The sequence below is a fragment of the Lygodium microphyllum genome, chromosome 22 (assembly GCF_053477565.2).
Source record: "Lygodium microphyllum isolate KBCC chromosome 22, Lygodium_microphyllum_v1.1.10, whole genome shotgun sequence".
Lineage (NCBI taxonomy): Eukaryota > Viridiplantae > Streptophyta > Polypodiopsida > Schizaeales > Lygodiaceae > Lygodium > Lygodium microphyllum.
The window spans coordinates 17,957,188-17,976,595 of record NC_141156.1 but is presented as its reverse complement, the minus strand read 5'-3'; the positions used below and the strand labels follow the sequence as shown (position 1 = coordinate 17,976,595).

The window sequence follows — 19,408 nt, the reverse complement described above, 5'->3', positions numbered from 1 at the left end:
ACATGACTCCTATAGAGGACATCTTCTGTACCAGAGCCCCTGCAATCGAGCGGGTCTGCATAGAAAACAACTCCTCAGTCAAGATCTAGGCTCAAGGTTGCATCAATTTTGCCACTGACAAGGGTTCGGATCTAGCTTCGTTGGAAAATGTATACTGTGTCCCTCACCTTGGGGTGAACTTGTTATCTGTTTAGCAACTTTGCCGATCGGGGCAAGCAGTTTTCTAGCCACTGGAGGCAAGTGACAGCCCTTACAAGCTATCTACACACAAGTGACAACAATTTTGGGGCCCACAAAAGTAGGCAACTGCATGTGGGGCTCCTATTGATGGTGTGCTATGGTAAGTTAGCTTATGGCACTTTGGACAAGCACAAGGCAAGACTTGTTGCCAAGGGATTTGCTCGAAGGGCAAGGCTAGAGCCTAGATTATTCAAAAACTTTCACTCCAATGGTCTCTATGACTATTATTTGGGCTATCTTGGCACTTGCAGCCCACCATCATTGGCTCATTTATCAAATAGATATAAAGTTCACCTTCCACATGGAATCTTACAATATGGGATTTATGTCGATCACCTCCCATCTTCCATGTGCCTAGAACGGGAACCATTTGTATGTCTAGAAAGGAGGCCCATGGGTATCACTTGCAAAATGCTCTTTATGGCCTAAAGCAAGCTCCAAGGCTTGGTACCAGCATATTGATAGGTTCTGTTTTCAAACTGGTCTTCATAGATTAGACCACAACCCCAACCTTTACTATTAGTTTGAGGGACAAGAGTGTCTTACTCATCCCTTATGTGGATGATATGATGATTACAAGTAGCCACACACAAGAGGTGGACTGTACATAGGAAACTTTGAGCTGAAAGTTTGATATTACAAACTTGGGCAAACTCCATTTCTTCCTTGGATTGGAGATCTATTAGTTTGCACAAGGTACTTTTATATCTCAGCACAAATACATATCCAAGCTTCTCTCGGAGTTTGGTATGGATACATGTAAACCCATTTTGTGGCCCATGGACCCTAAGTCTAAGTTATCTATTGTAGGTGATCCCCTACTAGATGCTACTCATTACACGTGCCTGGTTAGCTCCCTCATCTAGCTCATTCATACACGGCTGGATATTTCTTATATTGTGACACTCTTGTCTTCTTGCATGAAGACTCCATTGCAAGCTCACTAGAGAGCCCTACTAAGCATTCTGCACTATCTACAAGGTACTTAGTCCTATGAAATCATGTACAAAGAGAGAGAGCCACTCTTGCAAGATGCAGTAACTAAAATTGGGCTAGAGATGTTAGTACTAAATGCTCCACCACAAGTTTTGCTCTCTCCCTTGGAACAGGAGCTATCTCTTGGAGACATAGAAGCGACCTACCATACCTTTATCTTCAACAAAGGCCCGGTATTGTGCCCTAATAGGAGACAGTATGGCTCATGATTAGTTGCTTTAATTATGGAGGTCTAAGCTTCCATACCAAGGGAAAGTTTTTATATGGAGGCTTCTTGTTGCGGGCGTCCCTCCACAAGGGACATGTTGCATGGTTACAAGATCTACAGTGGTAGATTTGTCTTTTGTGCTACATGTGTTGAGATTCCTCTTCGTCTTTTTATTTCTTGCCTAGCTGCTAAATAGGTTTGGGGTTTCATTTCCCAAGTATGGACTTTACTGACACGTCAATGTATAATCATGAGTTTTGGATTGGTCTTTGGCACATTTAGTGGACACCCAATGTAGCCTTGTGTTTTTTGTAGCCTTTTGGCTCCATGTATTGTTTTCTACATGTGTTTGAGTCTACTTCCTTGGCCAAAAGGCACCCTTGTAAATATTTAAATTCATAATCAAACTTCTTCATGAAAAAAAAAACAATCTTGTCAATTCTCAATCAAAGAAACAGTTCTTCATGAATCAAAATGGTATAGAAAGAAGTGTGAGGAAAAAATGTTACAAGTTTCCTAGAAAAATGCTTATGGTCCTCTGTTTTTGTTGACACACAGTGGAAACCTCATTTGAAAATGGTAAATGTACCTCACAGTGTTTTATCAAATTATCAACCGCTCTCTCAAATGCTACTTGACGATTCCGAATGGAGCGCTTTATGAGATTATCAGATATCTGTTTAGTGCCTTTACATGGCCACAAAACACATCAGAATGCACAAACAAGGGTTATTAAAGTAGCGCATACACAAGGTCCAGAAAGTAACCTGGGTTTGGCAGGTGGTCAGATGGACCAATCCCTTTCTGTAACTCAAAAGGCATCACTTCATGCAAAGAGCGTGCACTGTCCTTATCAGACAGTTTTGAAGGATCTAGCAAATCAATTTTGAAAGAAAGGTTCGGTCCTTCACCAGTACGAGAACTGACCTGCACCAACTGCCTTTCAACACCAACCATCAGTTGAGAAAAAGGTTACCCACAGTTGCAATGAATTTATTTTAGACAACCCCAGAATATGGCCCATATTTGGCGGGGGGATTTTGCAATGGTTCTAGATTCACAAGCAATGAGCATTAGACAATAAAATTCATGACCTAAATGTTGTGAAAATTCATCACCTAAGTGTATCACCTGAGGGAAAAGATACGCAAGGTCCTCTATCTCATTGACTTGGATCTCCTCATCAAGAAACCCACAAAGCTGCTGAAGTGCCACTTTCATGTTACACCATGTGCCCTGCATGTGCTGTTTTTGTAAAAAACCATACACCAGATTGAGGGCCCTGAAGATATGATATTGCCTTGTCAAAACTACAGGGCAGGACCATGAGACTCTTGCTCTCTTACGATAGTTTGAAGCATACTCGCTCAAGTCATCTCTTGGTCTTTGATCCTTAGAAAAGGTTGCCTCCCTACTTGCCTTTTTAGATTTTTCCTTGTTTATGCATTCGTCTTCTAGACCATCATGAACAGGTTTTTTTAGACATGTTGCCTTAGTCAGAGTTCTCTTATCATTCTTTGTGTTTCCACATTTTAAAGTACTTACTGCCTCAGAGGTCTGCCTTGTTGGGAACAAGCATGATGGGGTATGCATGCTTTCTTGTCTATGTTCATCAAGCAATGGCCTTACTGAGACATCATCCAGTGCATCAATTGACATTTTCCATGAAGATAAATCGGCTGCCAACTCATTCCAAATTGCTGCCGAAATATTGGAAAGAGATTTTGACCCCTCTTTTTCTGAAGAGGTTGATGAATCATTGACAGCTTCTGCATGAACAGCATGAGAATTTCTACTGCCAACATCTGAAAGATGAACTGAAGGATGCACAAAGACTGATGTTTCAGCTGAATTAGAGTTCTCGGGCTCCAATGTTCGATAATCAATTGCACATGTTGCAGTGTCCTGGCAAGAAAGTGATACTGCTTGCTTCCTTTTTGAATATGGAATCAAAACCATGAACTCTGCATCTCTCAAACCAAGAGACTCAATTGACACCTCCAGGCTAAGCTTCGATCCCTGTAACAGTGATTAGAACAATATCCCTCATAAGGTTTGCTTGAAATTATAAAAGACAAAAATTAATCACATGAATCTAATCAAATGTATAGATTTAGAGAGAGCCCATGAGCACTTCCTTAGCTTAATCTTAGTTAGATCACCAGCTCTTTAGCAATCTACAAAGACAGATGGCTGGAATCTGGATTCGTCATTGTGATACATTAACATAATCAAAGCCAAAAACTAGATAATACAGTGGATGTGAAGCCATCATTGTCACATGCATATTAAAGCCAGACTGTCAAATATATGCAGCATTCACAAAAGTTGAAAAAGTTTATAGAGATATCAAAGAAGAAGAAGAGAAGATAATTCATGTTAGCATGTCAAGTGAATCCATGATAAAACTGCTGAAGTTCAAACACAGTTTTTGGGTAGATTTTTTTTTTTTAAGCTAATAAATAGGTATTTCATATGTTTATGAAACACCCGTGTAAAATGAGTTTCCTAACCTTCTGAAATGGTTTTCTTATCAACTTTAGCAACATTTATGGAAACATCTCAAGGATCTATAACCATGTGTGTATTATAGAACATTCACATATCGGGTTCAAGGGTGCATGACTGGTAGCACATGTAAGGGACATGAGTGACCAAGGGCTTGAGCCATTTAAATCAAAGGCTCCAACCATTTAATCCATGTGCACAGGGGCTAGCTAATTAAGTGGGTGATATATCAAGCATGCATACACTATTGACTAAGGTCACAAATAAATCTAAAAGAGGTCATGTTGTAGCTATGACCTGTCCAAATATGCCATATGGCAGCTCAATTGTGCATCACAACTATTGGGCATCCATTGAATTAATGTTACAGGCCATTTTGTGGATCCCAAAAGAGCCACAACTGCTGCAAAAGAGAGATTCCTGCAGTAAATGCATCGCATATGGCAGACTGTACTCATGCCAAAACTCGGACAACACCACGACAGTGAGAAAGGCTTTATTTCTTGTCCCTACCACCTGCCATATTTATACCAACAGGAATTATTGTCATTATTTTTGTCAACAGTCCCGGATCTTCAAAAATTAGGGCATTTGAAGCTTGGGAAAGGGAAAACAGAACGCTAATGTCAATTTGATTGTACACGCAACCAAAGGCAAGCCAAAAGCATCGAAAAACAGCAGAAGCCAGATGAATTTGTAAAAAAGAGACACCAATTCAAACATTTCGAGATCGCTTTGAGCTCAATTAGGCATGTACAAGATTGAACAATGTGTTGAATCCATATGCAGCTGCAGCAAAATTAAAGCAAAGACTTCCATGTTGGAAAATGGCAGCCAGCTATGGAGAGAGAGAGGAGAGACAAGGACAGCAAGAGAGCGAGCTGAAGCAAAAAGAGAAGAGTGTACTTGCTAGAATGAAAGATAGAGTGAAGGTACAACTTATGTTTAGGTCAAGGGTTGACCTAACCAGCCTTCCACCAACTAACTAGAGTTAGGTGTATTTTACTCTAGAGCCTAGTGTCACTACTTTAAGTTTCTAAGACACTAGGTGTACACGCCTTACATTGACACTTGAATAAGTGTCCACACCACACAAATTACATTGGGTGCTGCCCATAGAATCGGCAAATTCTAACACCCCCCTGCAGTGCCAATGTGATGAAGTACAAGGATGATCAATCACCAAAGGGTAACAAGTTTAAGGACTTTCGAAAAGCCTCAAACTTTTCACGTGGTAGTGCCTTGGTGAAAATGTTTGCAACATTTTTCTGTGTGGGTACATACATCAAGTTGATCTCTCCTGCATAGCATCTCTCTCTGACATAATGGTAATGCACCTCTATGTGTTTCGTGTGAGCATGAAACACAGGATTTCGTGCTACTACAATAGCACTCTAACTATCAGAAAGAATGGGTATAGCACCCTTCAATGGTAAATGTAGATCAGCCAACAATCTGCCCAACCATACACATTCCACTGCTGCCGTGAAGGCTGCCCTGTACTCAGCCCCACAAGATGAGGTAGCCACTGTAGGTTGTTTCTTGCTTAGCCATGAAATGCATGAGCAGCCTAGAAAGAAACAGTGTCCACTAGTAGATTGCCTAGTGTCTGCATCACTAGCCCAATCTGAATTATCGTAAGCCTGTAAGTGCAAGTCTCCCCCCCTAGGAAATAATAATGCATGTGACTAAGTACCTTGCAAATATCTGAAGATCGGCTTAATAGCTTGCCAATGTATGGTCCGTGGGCTATGCATATACCTGCTCACCTAAGATACTGTATACTAAATGTCAGGGCATGTGTTGCAAAGATAAATAAGACAGCTGGCTGTAAATTGCAACATCAGACATCTCTTCACCATCATGCATAGACAGCTTTAAGCCTAGCTCCATAGGAGTGCACATAGGTTTGCAATCTTGCATACTAAACCTATGTAACAGCTTATCCAAATATTGTGACTGTGACATGATGATACCATGCTGATTTTGGGTGAATTGAATCCTCAAATAATAGTGTAGGTAGCCCATATCTGATATAGCAAATGCGTGTTTTAATTCAGCCTTAAAATCTGCAATTTTTTCTTCTATAAGTCTAGTGAGAAACATGTCATCTACATAAAGAATGATAATCAAAAAGTCCCCCCCCTCATTCTTAATGTATAGAGTGGGAGCGGTTGGACTATTTTTGAACCCTTTGCTAGCCAAATAAGCATCAATTTTGAAGTACCATACACGAGGAGCCTGTTTGAGACCATAAAGAGCTTTATGCAGCTTGCATACCATGTGCTCTTTCCCCTTAACCACAAACCTTGGAGGTTGTGACACATAAACATTCTCATGCAAATCCCCATTCAAGAATGTTGTCTTAATGTCCAACTGATATACTTTCCAGCCATAATTTGCAACCATAGCAATCACACATCGCACCATACTCATACAGAATGTAGGAGCAAAAGTTTCTACATAACCTATGCCCTTATTCTGTGCATAGCCTTTTGCTACCAACCGTGCTTTGTACCTGTCAATTGTACCATCAGCCTTGCGTTTGAGTTTAAAATCCATTTTGAACCAATAGCCTTCTTGCCAGGTGGTAAATCCACAAGATCCCATGTAGAGTTAGTGGCAATAGAGTCTAACTCATCTTGCATGGCCTACATCCAATGTACATCTTATTGAGCTTCGTCCAAGGAAGTAGGCTCATCATCGTCCAATAGTGAGCTTATAAACACATGCTCATCACAATCATCTACTTCCGTAAAATCAATCAAATGTACCTCCCCTGCATCATTTGCTGCATTTCTGGCAGCCCTTCTAGTGTGTTGAAGTATAGGAGCATTTGTTTTACTCTCCTAGAGAGTCTGTAACAGACATCTTGGGACTGTTTTGGCTGCATTTACAGCATCCCTTTCATGTTGCATTGCTTCTTCCACTACATGTGGCAAACCATCATCGATACCCTACTATTCAGGAGCATATGGTGTAGCAACAGCTTGCTGTATTAAGTCTATCCTGCCATTTACAGCAGGCACAGACTCCAAAGTAAGTAGCAAAAGACCCTCAAAGACATGACCAATGTCATGGGTGGCTAGCATTTGAAACTAATCATGTGAAAATGCAGCATTTTCAGCAAATAGGACATCCCTACTGACAAAGACCTTCTTTATGCGTAGATCATACAAGCGATAGCCCTTACTCTCCGAACTACAGCCAATAAATATGCATTTTACAGCCTTGTCATCAAGCTTACCACGAAGCTCTTTCAGAACCTGTGCATACGCTATGCAACCAAACACCCAAAAGTAGTCTACTTTGGGTTTCTTGCCATGCCAAGCTTCGAACGGTGTGATCGTCTTCAGTGCCTTAGTGGGTACACGATTCAACACATGATTTGCACATTGAAGGCCTTCTAGCCAAAATTTATGAGGTAGCCCCTTGCTTTTTAGCATACAACGAGTCATCTCCATAAGAGTCCAATTCTTCCTTTGACCAACACCATTCTGTTGAGGAGTCATTCTAACAATGGCTTGATACGTAATGCCACGATCAAGCAAATATGTCTCAAAAGCACGAGACATGTACTCCCTCCCTCTATCTGTGCAAAGTGTTTGCACTTTTAAGTTAGTTTCAACTTCAAGTTTTGCAACAAGATGTTTGAAATGCATGAACACAATGAATTTTACCTTCAGCCCATACACCCATGTATTCAGTAGTCATCAATAAATGTAACAAACTATTGATGACCTCCAAGTGCACGTGTCCTCATGGGACCACAAACATCAAAGTGAATAAGCTGCATTTTTCGGACAGCACGCACTGCACCATCCTTTTTGAAGGTAAACCTATTCATCTTGCCCAAAATACATCCCTCACATTCATGAGGAGGTGGAGTCTCTACTGGAGGCAATGCATCTGTCAAGAAAAATACCCTAACACAGAAACATAAACAAAAACCGTACGACAAAGCACAGACTAATAAAAAAAAAAACACAGTTAGGGTTAGGGTTAGAGTAACTCAGAGACAATGAACACAATGAATAAATGAAATGATATGACTACTAATAATACGATGCTCATGCAGCAAACACACTATGCAGTGAATGAATACTGAACCTCGACCTCCTGTATCTCTAGGATCAGGGCAGGGGTAATGAGCTGGCGAGTGTGTCATACTCCAAACGGATCCCGAATTGCAGCAAGGCAGCCTCCGGATGTCGAACACCAGCAAACGCAACAATGAGAAGTTGGATCTAATGCAAACAGCAATGAGGAGAGAGAAATACTAAAAACAGAGCCTGCAGGAGAGAGAAACACTAAAAACGCAGTTAGGACAACCTGCAAAAGAGAGAAAGACTAAAACAGGAGACTGCAGGAGAGAGAAAGACTGAAAACGCAGGCAGGACAGTCTACAAGAGAGAGAAAGACTGCAGCGACTGCAGACAGCACAGAGAAAACTGTCAGGGTGGCAACTGGAGCCTACAAACGCAGCAGTTTGCTGGCGTGGCAGGCTATACGACAGCAGTGCGGATGAATAGCAGTCAGTCACTAGGTAGAAACAACAGCAATCGACGTGTGGAGGGCTGGAAACAGGCGCCAGACTGTAGGGAACAGTGATGGACAGCAAGGGCTAAGATGTCCTCCGTGACCAGGGTGTGGGCAGCAAGCTCGTAACACCTGAAACTTGCAAAAACGAGATTGTGAAAGAGTGGAGGGCTGGTTGCCAATTTATAGAAAATTAGGGTTCTAGATCCTCTCCCACTTAACTTTCTCGATCCGCTCCCCGTTTTAGAGTTTTGGCAAAATAAGCCTAAAATAAGCATGTTTTGGGGCTGCTTAAGTGTCTAAGTGCATTTCTTAGCACAACAGCATCTACCATATGACACCTCTGAAGGGTCATCAAACTCCCAAAGCTCATGTGTCCATAGTGGGCATGCCATAGCTCCGCATTTTGCATAGCGGGCGAAAGAGTAGTAACTGCTAAAGCATCATGAAATTGTCTGTCATATATATCCAACAAAAATAGACCCTTATGCAAGGTGCCGAACAACCTAAGTGCATAATCCATCTCTCTGTCTCTAACAATGCATTTGTCATCCTCAAAGATGACCTGAAAGCCATACTTATTAAAATGAGAGATAGACAACAAGTTCTTTGTAATGCCAGGTACAAACAAGACATCTAGAAGCATGAAAGCACAACCATCTGCAGCAGTAATAGTGACACTCCCAATGCCACATACATCATAATTGCTGTTGTTCGCACATGTAACATGCTTCCAAGCAGGGTCTGAATGCAAAGAGGTAAAAAAACACTTCCTGGAAGTGATGTTCTTTGACATCCCACTGTCAAAATACCATGTTTGTTGTGTTTCAATAGCATTAAATGCTGAATCAGCCATTGAAGAACCATAACTAAATGTGAGAAATGCATAGTCCTCCTCTACAAAGTTGGCTGAAGTATCATCATCAATAGATTTGTTGGCTGATGTTTCTTGAACAGCCAAACTGGAGTTCTTTTTCTTCTCCTTGCCCAATCTCTTTCTGCATTCATCGATATAGTGACCGTGCTTCTTGCAATAATGGCATTTTCCCTTCTTTTTAGTATTTTTTGTGTCTTGGACAACCTTATTTTATGGCTGTCCAACATCACCCTTTTGCTGATTTTTACATTTTACTTGACTTTTCCTTTGCCTTTAAACTTGGAAAGCATAGCCACATCACATGAACGCAATGCCACATTCTTCCGAGTCTATTCCTCTTGCAACAAGAGGCCTTCCAACTCCACAAATGTAAGGGCCTGCTGCCCCTCCCTCAAAGACAACATCAAAGGGGTGTGGAAACCAAGATATGACTCTGGAAGAGAGTTCAGTGTGATGTTTACCAATTCGACATCTTGAATGACCTCATCAACATTGAGTAGCTGCTCATGAAAATCCTTTATGTGAGTAAGGTACTCTCTCATGCTATCACCTTCATCCATGGTCACATTGGCCAACTCTCTGCGGAGATAGGATATCCCGGCCTCATTGTGTGCTGCAAACATACACTCAAGTACATCCCATGCTGATTTTGAGGTCTTACAAGACTGAATGTGCAGAATAATTGCCCTTTTTACTGACAAGGCAATCAAAGAAAGTGTTTATACATATTTTCAGTCCCATTTCCTCTGATCCTCGGTAGGAGGGAGAGGGGGGGCAGTAACAGTAGCAACACCAATACCACCACCAATAGTACTAGCAACCTATCCTCGAGTATTACGCTGAGGTGTCTGAGGTGCAAGACCTAGTCACTGCAAATCACCTGTAACATAGTCCCATAAGTCCTTCGTCACAAGAAGGTTACAGACCATAAAACTCCACAGTGAGTAGTTTGAGCCATCAAGTTTGTCCTCCTGAGTGATGACACCAAGGATGTTGCTCTAATCATTATTTCTCTAACGTGTCATGCTATCAATGATAGACAAAAATCTGCAGCCAAATACTTCAATGCTAAAGTATAAAGTATACTTCTCAAAGTACCAAAATCCCCCATGGGATTAAGAAACAAGTACCAAACTGTCACTCAAATGCCAAAGTGTGCATAATGCCACCCAAATCAGCACTCAACCAGTAAATTACAGCACTGTACTGCTGTACCACATCCACCTTGAAATGTGTGCCCACAAAAGTACAAAATACAATAACTAGATGATGATTCTTACCAAAATTTACTGAATTTTTCTAAAATTCTATGCCTAATCTGACTGTAACAGCAAATAAATGCTGTTGTACTGCTTGTTGCTTGCCTTGGAGTGTGTATCGGGCAAAAGCCCCAAATTTCTTTCTAAAATTTAAAAGAAATTGAAGAAATTTGTACCTTATAGATAGAATTTCAGCAGAAATGCCGCCTCTCAGGATGCGTGTCAGCAGTGAACAATAGCTGAAATCTGCCTCATGATACGTGTCGGATCCAAAAAAATGAAAAGCCCCAAATTTTCTTGAGCCAATATGGAAGAAATTGTGCAATGTCTATGAGTTTGGTAACAATTTGCACAAAGGGCCTCCAATCGAGAAAAAGTCCCAAATTTTTGGTTGGAATGTCCAAGAAATTGAGAAATTTCTTCGAATTGGTTGTCAATTCGAACTCTAGGAGCAAAACTTAGCAAAAGCCCCAAATTTTTGGGTAGCACGAACTGAGATTCAAGAAGAGATGGCTGAAATAGACTGGAAATTTCAAAAATTTCGAGAAAACCCCAAATCTAAAAATTAGGGCTTCTGCACTTTTTAGGGATTGCACAATTGGCGGGCAGGACTAAGAAAATGGCGGGCAGAGCTGAAAACAGCAGCAGCTCTTCCAAAACAGCAGAGCTCCTCGGGCTGCATGCAGGCTGAAAACAGCAGATCTGGAACAAATGACTGAGCTAGACAAATCTGGAGCAAATGGACAGATTTGGAGCTAATAGCTGAACTGGACAGATCTGGAGCAGATGGATAGATCTAGAGTAGACAAGAGACGGCTCAACTACAGTTTCTCCTCCACTTCAGCAACACCTCACAACAGCTGAAAACTCTTCCTCAAGCTGAGAACCAAGCTGGCAGCAGTAGGACCTTGGGCGGGATGGCACTGGCTAACAGTGGCTAAACGGAATCCGCACGTACGAGCTGCTTTGATACCAAATGTTGGAAAATGGCAGCCAGCTATGGAGAGAGAGAGGAGAGACAATGATAGCAAGTGAGAGAAGAGACAATGATAGCAAGAGAGTGAGCTGAAGCAAAAAGAGAAGAGTGTACTTGCTAGAATGAAAGATAGAGTGAAGGTACAACTTATGTTTAGGTCAAGGGTTGACCTAACCAACCTTCCACCTACTAACTAGAGTTAGGTTTATTTTACTCTAAAGCCTAGTGTCACTACTTTAAGTTTCTAAGATACTAGGTGTACACGCCTTACATTGACACTTAAATTAGTGTCCACACCACACAAATTACATTGGGTGCTGCCCATAGAATCGGCCAATTCTAACATTCCATTGTCTATATATTCAGCTTGTGAATTCAGAATTTTTTTCTTTTTCAATTCCATAGTAAATTCATTTTAAGAATTGGAAAAAGAAAGGAGATACTTCTATACAAATCATGGAGGGTAAGTTTTCTATGTAAAGATATGTGCATTTTTAACATTCACTCCGCATATGCATATTGTACAGATGTCTCATAATCATGCTATCTTGCCAATTGTAACTAGCTATCCTGGCGGATGTAGCCTACATTTCAAGGCATTAACGCTTTTCGTGTGCAAGTCTGACCCTGATATGCTAGAGTTCTAGTTACAAGCATTTAATTGGGTCATATAGGTAGGAGTATGTACTATATTTTTTCTAACCCACTGGTGGGTCCACCATAACCTATGACCACTCATCAGTGATGACCAGCTCTAATGCACTTTTCTAGATATCTAGTAATTATAAAGGAAACAAATTCAATAGATAACTAATTACTCAAAACATCAAAAAAAAATTCCAATGCAACAAGAGACTCTATCATCAACTCCAAGAAAGATTCGGTTCAAGCAAGAGCTAAATACCTTAAAGAAAGGGAATATATCTATAAATCAGTAAGATTTAAAGGTAAGGAGCATTACAAATGCCTAGGCAACTCTTGATGTAATGCCAGATAATGATGATTTGGTTTCATCTACTTTAGGTGGCCTTAATAATGAAAAGGCTTAGAAATCTTTTATTACTTCTATGTATGTAAGGAAATCTTTCTCACCTTTTGTTGAGTTGGTCTCTTGCATGATCAACGAAGAGATCAATATGTAGGGTAAATCATCGTAACAAAGTGGTGAATAGATCCAAGCATTCTACTCAAGTTCAGGAAGGGAACGTAGTAGATCCTCTTCAAGAGATCATGATATGGAACGTACTACCAGTAAATATTAAAATAGGTTAAATCAACAATTTAGTATAGGGTTGTCACGTCCAATGATGTCCAATTAGTACAATCCGTTACTAGTACGGTACTAATCGGACTAATAAATCTTAGACCTACGTTTGATGTTACATCCAATGAAAAACAAAATCCACATAATTTTAAGTCTATACTTAATGTTTGGACTTAAAACATAAACTTAGATATTTAAGTCAAAAGTAAGTGCAAAAGAGAGTTGAAACAAGACTCAAGAGTATAGCAAGAGTCATGACTCATGATTCATAAATAATAAAACCAATAACTTTATTATGAGCCTAATATACAATCTCATATAAAAAGACATGCAAAAATGAAATGAGATAAAAGCCATTATTCATGGCTCAATCTGAATCAAGATACATGATCAATAATAAATCCGTAGTCGCTAAGTGCTCATATCACTATTGGCATTGAAAGTAGAAGCATTCTCATCGTCATTTGAGGAGCCATCACCCTCCTCAATAAAATCACCCTCACTAATGACATTGCCCTCATCATTAAACTCGAGCTCCCTAAGCTCTATATGAGAGATAGTAATAGGTATATCCTCCTGGGCCGAACTAGAAGTACTTCTCAAGCCACTTCCATGCCTCGTATATATCTAAGGGCCCCACGAGCATCACGAGCAATGGATGTGGATGCCGAAGTGGAAGCTCTATCACTACCGGCGCAAGGGCAAATAACAACACAGGCTCGGGGTGCACAAGTGTGAGAGACCCACCGGTCTGTCTCCTCAAGCTCCAAATAAAGCTTCCTAAATATTTGCACCTCCTCCAAATCCCTCTCGTGAGTCATACTTTTAAGTGTACTAGCAGAGAGAGCTTGAGTGCATCCACATTCACCTATACATTTAAAAGATGAAAAATAAGATTAAATAAATAAACATCTCTAAATATATTTTATAATTTATGAATAATTTTATAAACTAAAAATTATAAAAATTTGATATAAAATATCTTTTTTGCCATAGACATCTCATGTATATTGCATACCATGCATAAATTGGAGCGACAATAAATTAGTCACTCCAATTGCCACATGCTTAGCTTATTACAAATTTTGGTATACACGAGGAAATAGACGGACCAATTTCTCTCACATGCATCCAATGAACAATCCTAAACCATATGAAGAGAAAATCGGTTTAAACTTCAAACTTGCAAGTTGTAACTAGAATCAAATGAAAAAAGAAAAGATATTTTCAGACCTATGCAAGAATGCGTAAGGCCTCTCTTTGGAGATGGAACACTTAGTAGCCAAATGACTCCCACCAAAAAGGGGCTCCACTAACAATTCCCGCTTCCAACAAATGTTAGATGCGAAAGTGATGCCCCTTTGATCACTATAATTAATGAGCTCTTAGAGAAAGATATCATGGTACTCTTTCGCCAAAGCCTTTGAAAGAAAAGCATCATAGTCAGCAAGAACGTTGGTATCCATGAAGAGAGAGGCTTTTTTAAAGGTGGAATGCAAGAGTATCGCAAATCCATGGATGGGTTGCTTCATCCACTTCCATCTCTTCTTCGCCAAAAAGAGAATATCATCTCTTTTACAAGCAATATCCAAGATATCACTACAATACGTGTAAGAGGATAGAGATTTGGAGAGAGATTTAGATGTGAATTTTAAAAAGAAAAAGAGTGAGACAATGTGAATTATAAATTCTAAAACTAAAAAGAAGTATGAATCTTTTTTTTTTTAAGAAAACAAAAAGAATACCATGAAGAAGAGGCCTCCCTATCCAAGATGGTCGATGATTGTATCTCCTCCATTGCATCTATCATAAGATGATAAAGGAGCCCACAGTAGCCCCCTCCATGTCCATCATGCGAAGCACCTTGTAGATGGAAGTGATGGCAATGACAATGTCTCTCACATCCATCCAAAATTCCTCCTATAAGCAAAAGCTTTGAACACCCTTTGCTTCCACTTCACTTGATGTGAACTCTCCTTCAAGTCACTCCTTGAACTCATCCGACACGACCATTTTTTGTAGATTATTGCAAATGTCATAGAGATGCTCAAGGAGAAGCCACATGTCTACAAACCGAGTCTTCAAAGGCTTCTTCAACTCCAAATCCGAGTATGAGCAATAAATCACAAGAACTTGAACCTTGGAGTTAACGAAGCCAACAATTGTACGAGCATCGTTGGCAATCCTCGCCACCCACTCCAACTTGCCTATATCTTCCATAAGAAGATCTATACAATGTGTAACGCATGGCGTCAATACTATGAACGAAAAATCGGCCTCAAGTTTCTGCCCCATAGATGCACAATTCGAGGCGTTGTCTATAACAACTTGCACCACATTTTGCAGCCCAACCTAAAGATTACACATAATGAAGTTAAAATAAATTTGGGAGATTTTTAAAAATAGAGATTGCAAAATAATGGATTTAGAAGCTTTATCTCAATGATGGCTTGCTGTATGTGCCAATACATAAACAAGCTTGTGGTTCTTCTTCCCCTTGTGCCCATATCCACCAGTCGTAGAGCATTTATACTTTGCCCAACCGGCACATATAGGCTCAAGGGACTTATCAATCCTCTCTCTCTCCTCATCGAGTTTCTTGGTACACATATTATTGTATGTGACACCATACCATCTATTACATGGACTGATGGCGGCGATGGCTTTCACCATCCACTTCCATCGATCCACCTTGAGAATATGGAAAGAGAGATTGCGCTCAATTATGGTGCATGCAATCTCTATTTCTGTCTATCTTTGCCTCTCTTTGAGAAAGGAGAGATGACCGAAAACTTGCCCCATTGCTTAAACAAGAGTGGCTTGTCTCCTAGGCATAGATGCACCACTCAAATGGCTTTTCCTAGGCGGGATAGAAGAAGCCCCTCAAACGGAGAAAACCGAGACAATTGAAGAGGGATCTTATTCCGCGTTCGAGACCTCATGGTCGAGAGAGACTGCCTCTTGACCTTGCCTTGAAAGGCCTTTGCGCCACTTCAATGCAAGTATTTCGATGACGAGAATCTTCATAGACGTCGTCGAGAATACAAAGGCATGGTGTAGCCTCCCCTCCTAATTTGCTAAGGTGGAAGAGAAAATGAATGACAGATGAGATTTGGAGCTTTGGGCAATACTTACACTGCCACTTGCAGGTGTTCGATTTCTCCTTCACTCATTCAAAGTAGGCACAATGCAAGTGAAAGGCCTCATGAAGAGGGGCTGCCATTGATGATATATAGAGAGAAGGTCATGAGTGGAGGGTGAGATGATTGAAGAAAGGAGTGGAAAGGGTAGAGAGCTTGAGGGAGTAGAGAGAGGCTAAAGCTTGATGGAGGAGGAAGTTAAAAGGGTTGAAAAGTTAAGGGAGGAGAGAGCTTGAGAGAGGAGGGATGGAGAGCTTGAAAGGAGTAGGAGGAGTGGATAATTTGAAAGGATAAATAAGATGGAGGAGGAGGAGAGATTTTTATAGAAAGGGAGAGTGCTTTAGGGTTTAGGGTTAGGGGAAAAGAGGAAGAAAGAAAGAAAGGGTATATTAATGTCTCTAAAAGGCCAATGTGGCCTATGAGACCAAAGCAATAGATACAATGATGGTGCGTTTCTCATCTAGAACAAGAAAAGACGAAAAGCATGCCTGTAAGACTAAAAAGTGAAATAGTGTCCTATGAAAGGAAAACATGTCAATGATCTAAAAGTAAAAAGTAGAAAAAGAAAACTCTTCATCAATGAGATGTCTGTCCTCTAAGGAGATGTATCTCTGCATGGCTAAGACGTCTCGGCATCTATCTCTTGTGGCGCTCAATAATGGCTCTAATTTGTCTGTGGTGTGGATGTCTAGGCTGTTCAGGTGGACGTGGGCACCTCTACCAACTAATTGCCACTGCTCTATCCAAAGGGATACCTACAAAAGATGAGGTCCAATGATGATGTACTCCTATAGGCTGTGTGGCAGCAGTAGTGGTATGTGCCATACTCGGTCATGTAGCAGTGAAAAAGTCAATGACCACTCTTTATCTATGTGAGCCGAGCCATGGGGATCTCCTACTCCATAGAATAGCTGCTCATGTGAGCCAAGCTATGGGGATCTCCTACTCCATAGAATAGCTGCTCTATGCCTTTAGAGCTCCAAGAGAAAGAAACCCAAGCATCTCTGATCCTCAAACTGCATGATTCGTCTCAAGGGTCCAAAAACCTCTTGAAATAGACAGTGGTGTCTACCTCGTATACCATAATATACCGCACACTGACAAATGTAGTATTTCTCTATCTTTGGTGCTCTGTTGCATAGTGGCCATATGTGTTTCTATATCTGTATGTCCTTCCATCTATTTGTCTCAATCCTCAAGTGTTGGGATGATGTGCGGGTCTGAATCCTCAAGTGGAAAAAGAGAGAGAGAGAGAGAGAGAGAGAGGGAGAGAGAGTGAGAGAGAGAGAGAGAGGAGAGAGAGAAGAGAACATCTACGAGCGATGGCGGGAGGAGAGCCCGTCTGACCTGCGGGTCGTGATCGCGACCGTTGCTTGTCGCTGCTGTCGCCTGTCAGACCTGCAGGACCTGTTGGGTGTTTCGTCATGCCTATCTACTACTGCCCCATCACTTTGCCACGTCGCAGACGCCTGCCCTGACTCGATAGTCCGGCTGTCCTCTGGCCCTCCTGCTCGCGTTCGCCCATTTTTGCAGAAGGGCCGACCTGCTGTAACCCTAATCTTGACGGTTGTCAGACGAATAGAGCATCTCGTCCAGGTATGCTCCTTCTGCTGCCCCGCTAACCATATGCCCTACGTCCTGCTGCTCCTGGGTGCCACTCTGCAAGTTGCGGTGCTGAGAAGGGTAAGCGAGTTTCATCATCTCGCAGTGCAAGATAGCGCCCTGCACAGTTCAGAGTGCTCTCTGGTCTACATAGAGAGAGAGAGAGAGAGAGAGAGACTTGTGCCTGCATCGCCTGTGCCTGATCCCTTGGCGCCTGCCCCGTTGACTGCTCTGCGTCAGCGTGCAGGCCTGCGGCAGCCGCGTGTAAGCCACACCTGTGGTTGACCCGTTGCCCAACACCCCGGTTCATCTACGCGTGTCAGTCCTGTTCTCCGTTGCAGTTCGCTTGCTGCATCAGAGTGTTGCACTAATTTTGCAGTCCCACCTCTGATCAGAGAGAAGCATGGCTAGCCTGGATATGGCTTTTATTGAATAAACGGTGGTTGCTTTTGGTCCGGATTCTGATGCAGAGGAACCGGAGAATATGGTGCCGTGTACAAAGGAGATGCCGCTTGCTCCTGACTTTCAGCCTGCAAGTAAACGCTCCAAGCATACGCCCGAAGAGATAATCGGTCATCAGAATCGTTCTTATGCTCAGGTAGCCTCTGATCCTGTGGATTCCCAGGAGATTGACTGGGAGCATTTGCTGGAGTTTGCCAATACGTTGCTTGGCGACTATGTCGAGCATAATCATGAAGCTTTTTCTGACGCGGGAACAGAAGAGGTTCTAAACGCAACAGTGGATCCGAAAACGGTCCTGCGCTCTTTTTCAGTGTTTTATGACCGTGCAGTTATACTCTTCTTCATTGGCAAGATCCCGGTTCTTTCCCATATTCGCCAGTGGTTGCACCATTTACTACAAGGGGAGTGTGTTGAGGAGATTTTTGTGGGACCTTGAGGCTTCTATGAGGTACTGCTGAACTCGGACAAGCATCGGACTGAGCTCCTGTCCAAACTACCATTATTCTTTGATCGCCGCTTGGTCCATGTCGTGCCATGGCGCCCTATGGCAGACTTTCAGCGCCTGCTTCAACGTGAATGCCCGGTGTGGGTTGAGGTGGAAAATTGCCCGGCTGTTTATTGGCCATTGTTAAAGGATGCCATGGCCGTAGTGGGAACGGTCCTGGTCCCCTCAAGCCTAAGGGCAATGAATAGAAACCATTTGTGTATGTTAGGGGACACTACCAGGAAGAGGCCTGCGTGGCTGCGCCTTAATTACTCTGGCATGCATCCTTTGTATTTTCGCTTAAAATGGGGTAACTTTGCGGGACACTGCTTTTCGTGTGGTAAATTGGAACACTTTATGGCCGAATGCCCAGAGAGGCAACCGTCTTCAGATAATGTGCATGTTGTGCCGCCCAAGGATGACATGGTGCTTGATGCTTCCTCACAGGAGGAAACCCAGCCATCCAGTGTTTTGGATAAAGGTAAACAACAGGTTTTGGGTTTGGATTCTCGTAGCAATGAATGGATAGAGGCACGTCCCAAAAAAGGTAAGAAGTTGGATGCTGCTTTGTCGGATTCTGGGCCTACTGTGTCACAGGATTCAATGCGCACCTATATGCACAGGAAAGAAATGTTCTCTTCACAGCGTGTTGCACGTACTATGGCTCCTACTGCTCCCCGTAATCAATCTACGAGAAAAGTATATACAAACGGGCCCAAGGGCCCGCTTGCTAAGTTGGCATTTGATTCTAAAGGCAATGTGATTACACCTTGGGATCGTCGTTATCCCCGTGCCACTCCCAAGACAGTGGATATTGTCAGAAGTGGAGCAGCGGTGGAAGCATAAACATGTG

General features: G+C 41.9%; 1 protein-coding gene across 7 annotated transcripts in view; it reads right to left on the bottom strand.

Annotated features, from left to right (window-relative positions):
- Nucleotides 1–19,408, bottom strand: part of LOC148016928 (UBQ, helicase-c and DEAD-like helicase domain-containing protein) — a 263,742-nt gene that overhangs the window by 209,542 nt on the left and 34,792 nt on the right. For 5 of the 7 annotated variants that reach the window (XR_015687890.1, XR_015687891.1, XM_087663100.1 and 2 more), the window contains exons 2-4: nt 2,576–3,463; nt 2,212–2,380; nt 2,034–2,131 (exon numbers count right to left, since the gene is read on the bottom strand). Coding sequence is in view for 5 of the 7 variants with exons in the window: in XM_087663100.1 (XP_087519226.1) it covers nt 2,034–2,131; nt 2,212–2,380; nt 2,576–3,463 (1,155 nt within the window). In the remaining 2 variants the exon portion in view is untranslated. Of the gene's footprint in view, nt 1–2,033; nt 2,132–2,211; nt 2,385–2,575; nt 3,464–19,408 lie in introns of those variants that run through there. The other 2 variants (XM_087663102.1, XM_087663103.1) reach the window with 2 other exon arrangements.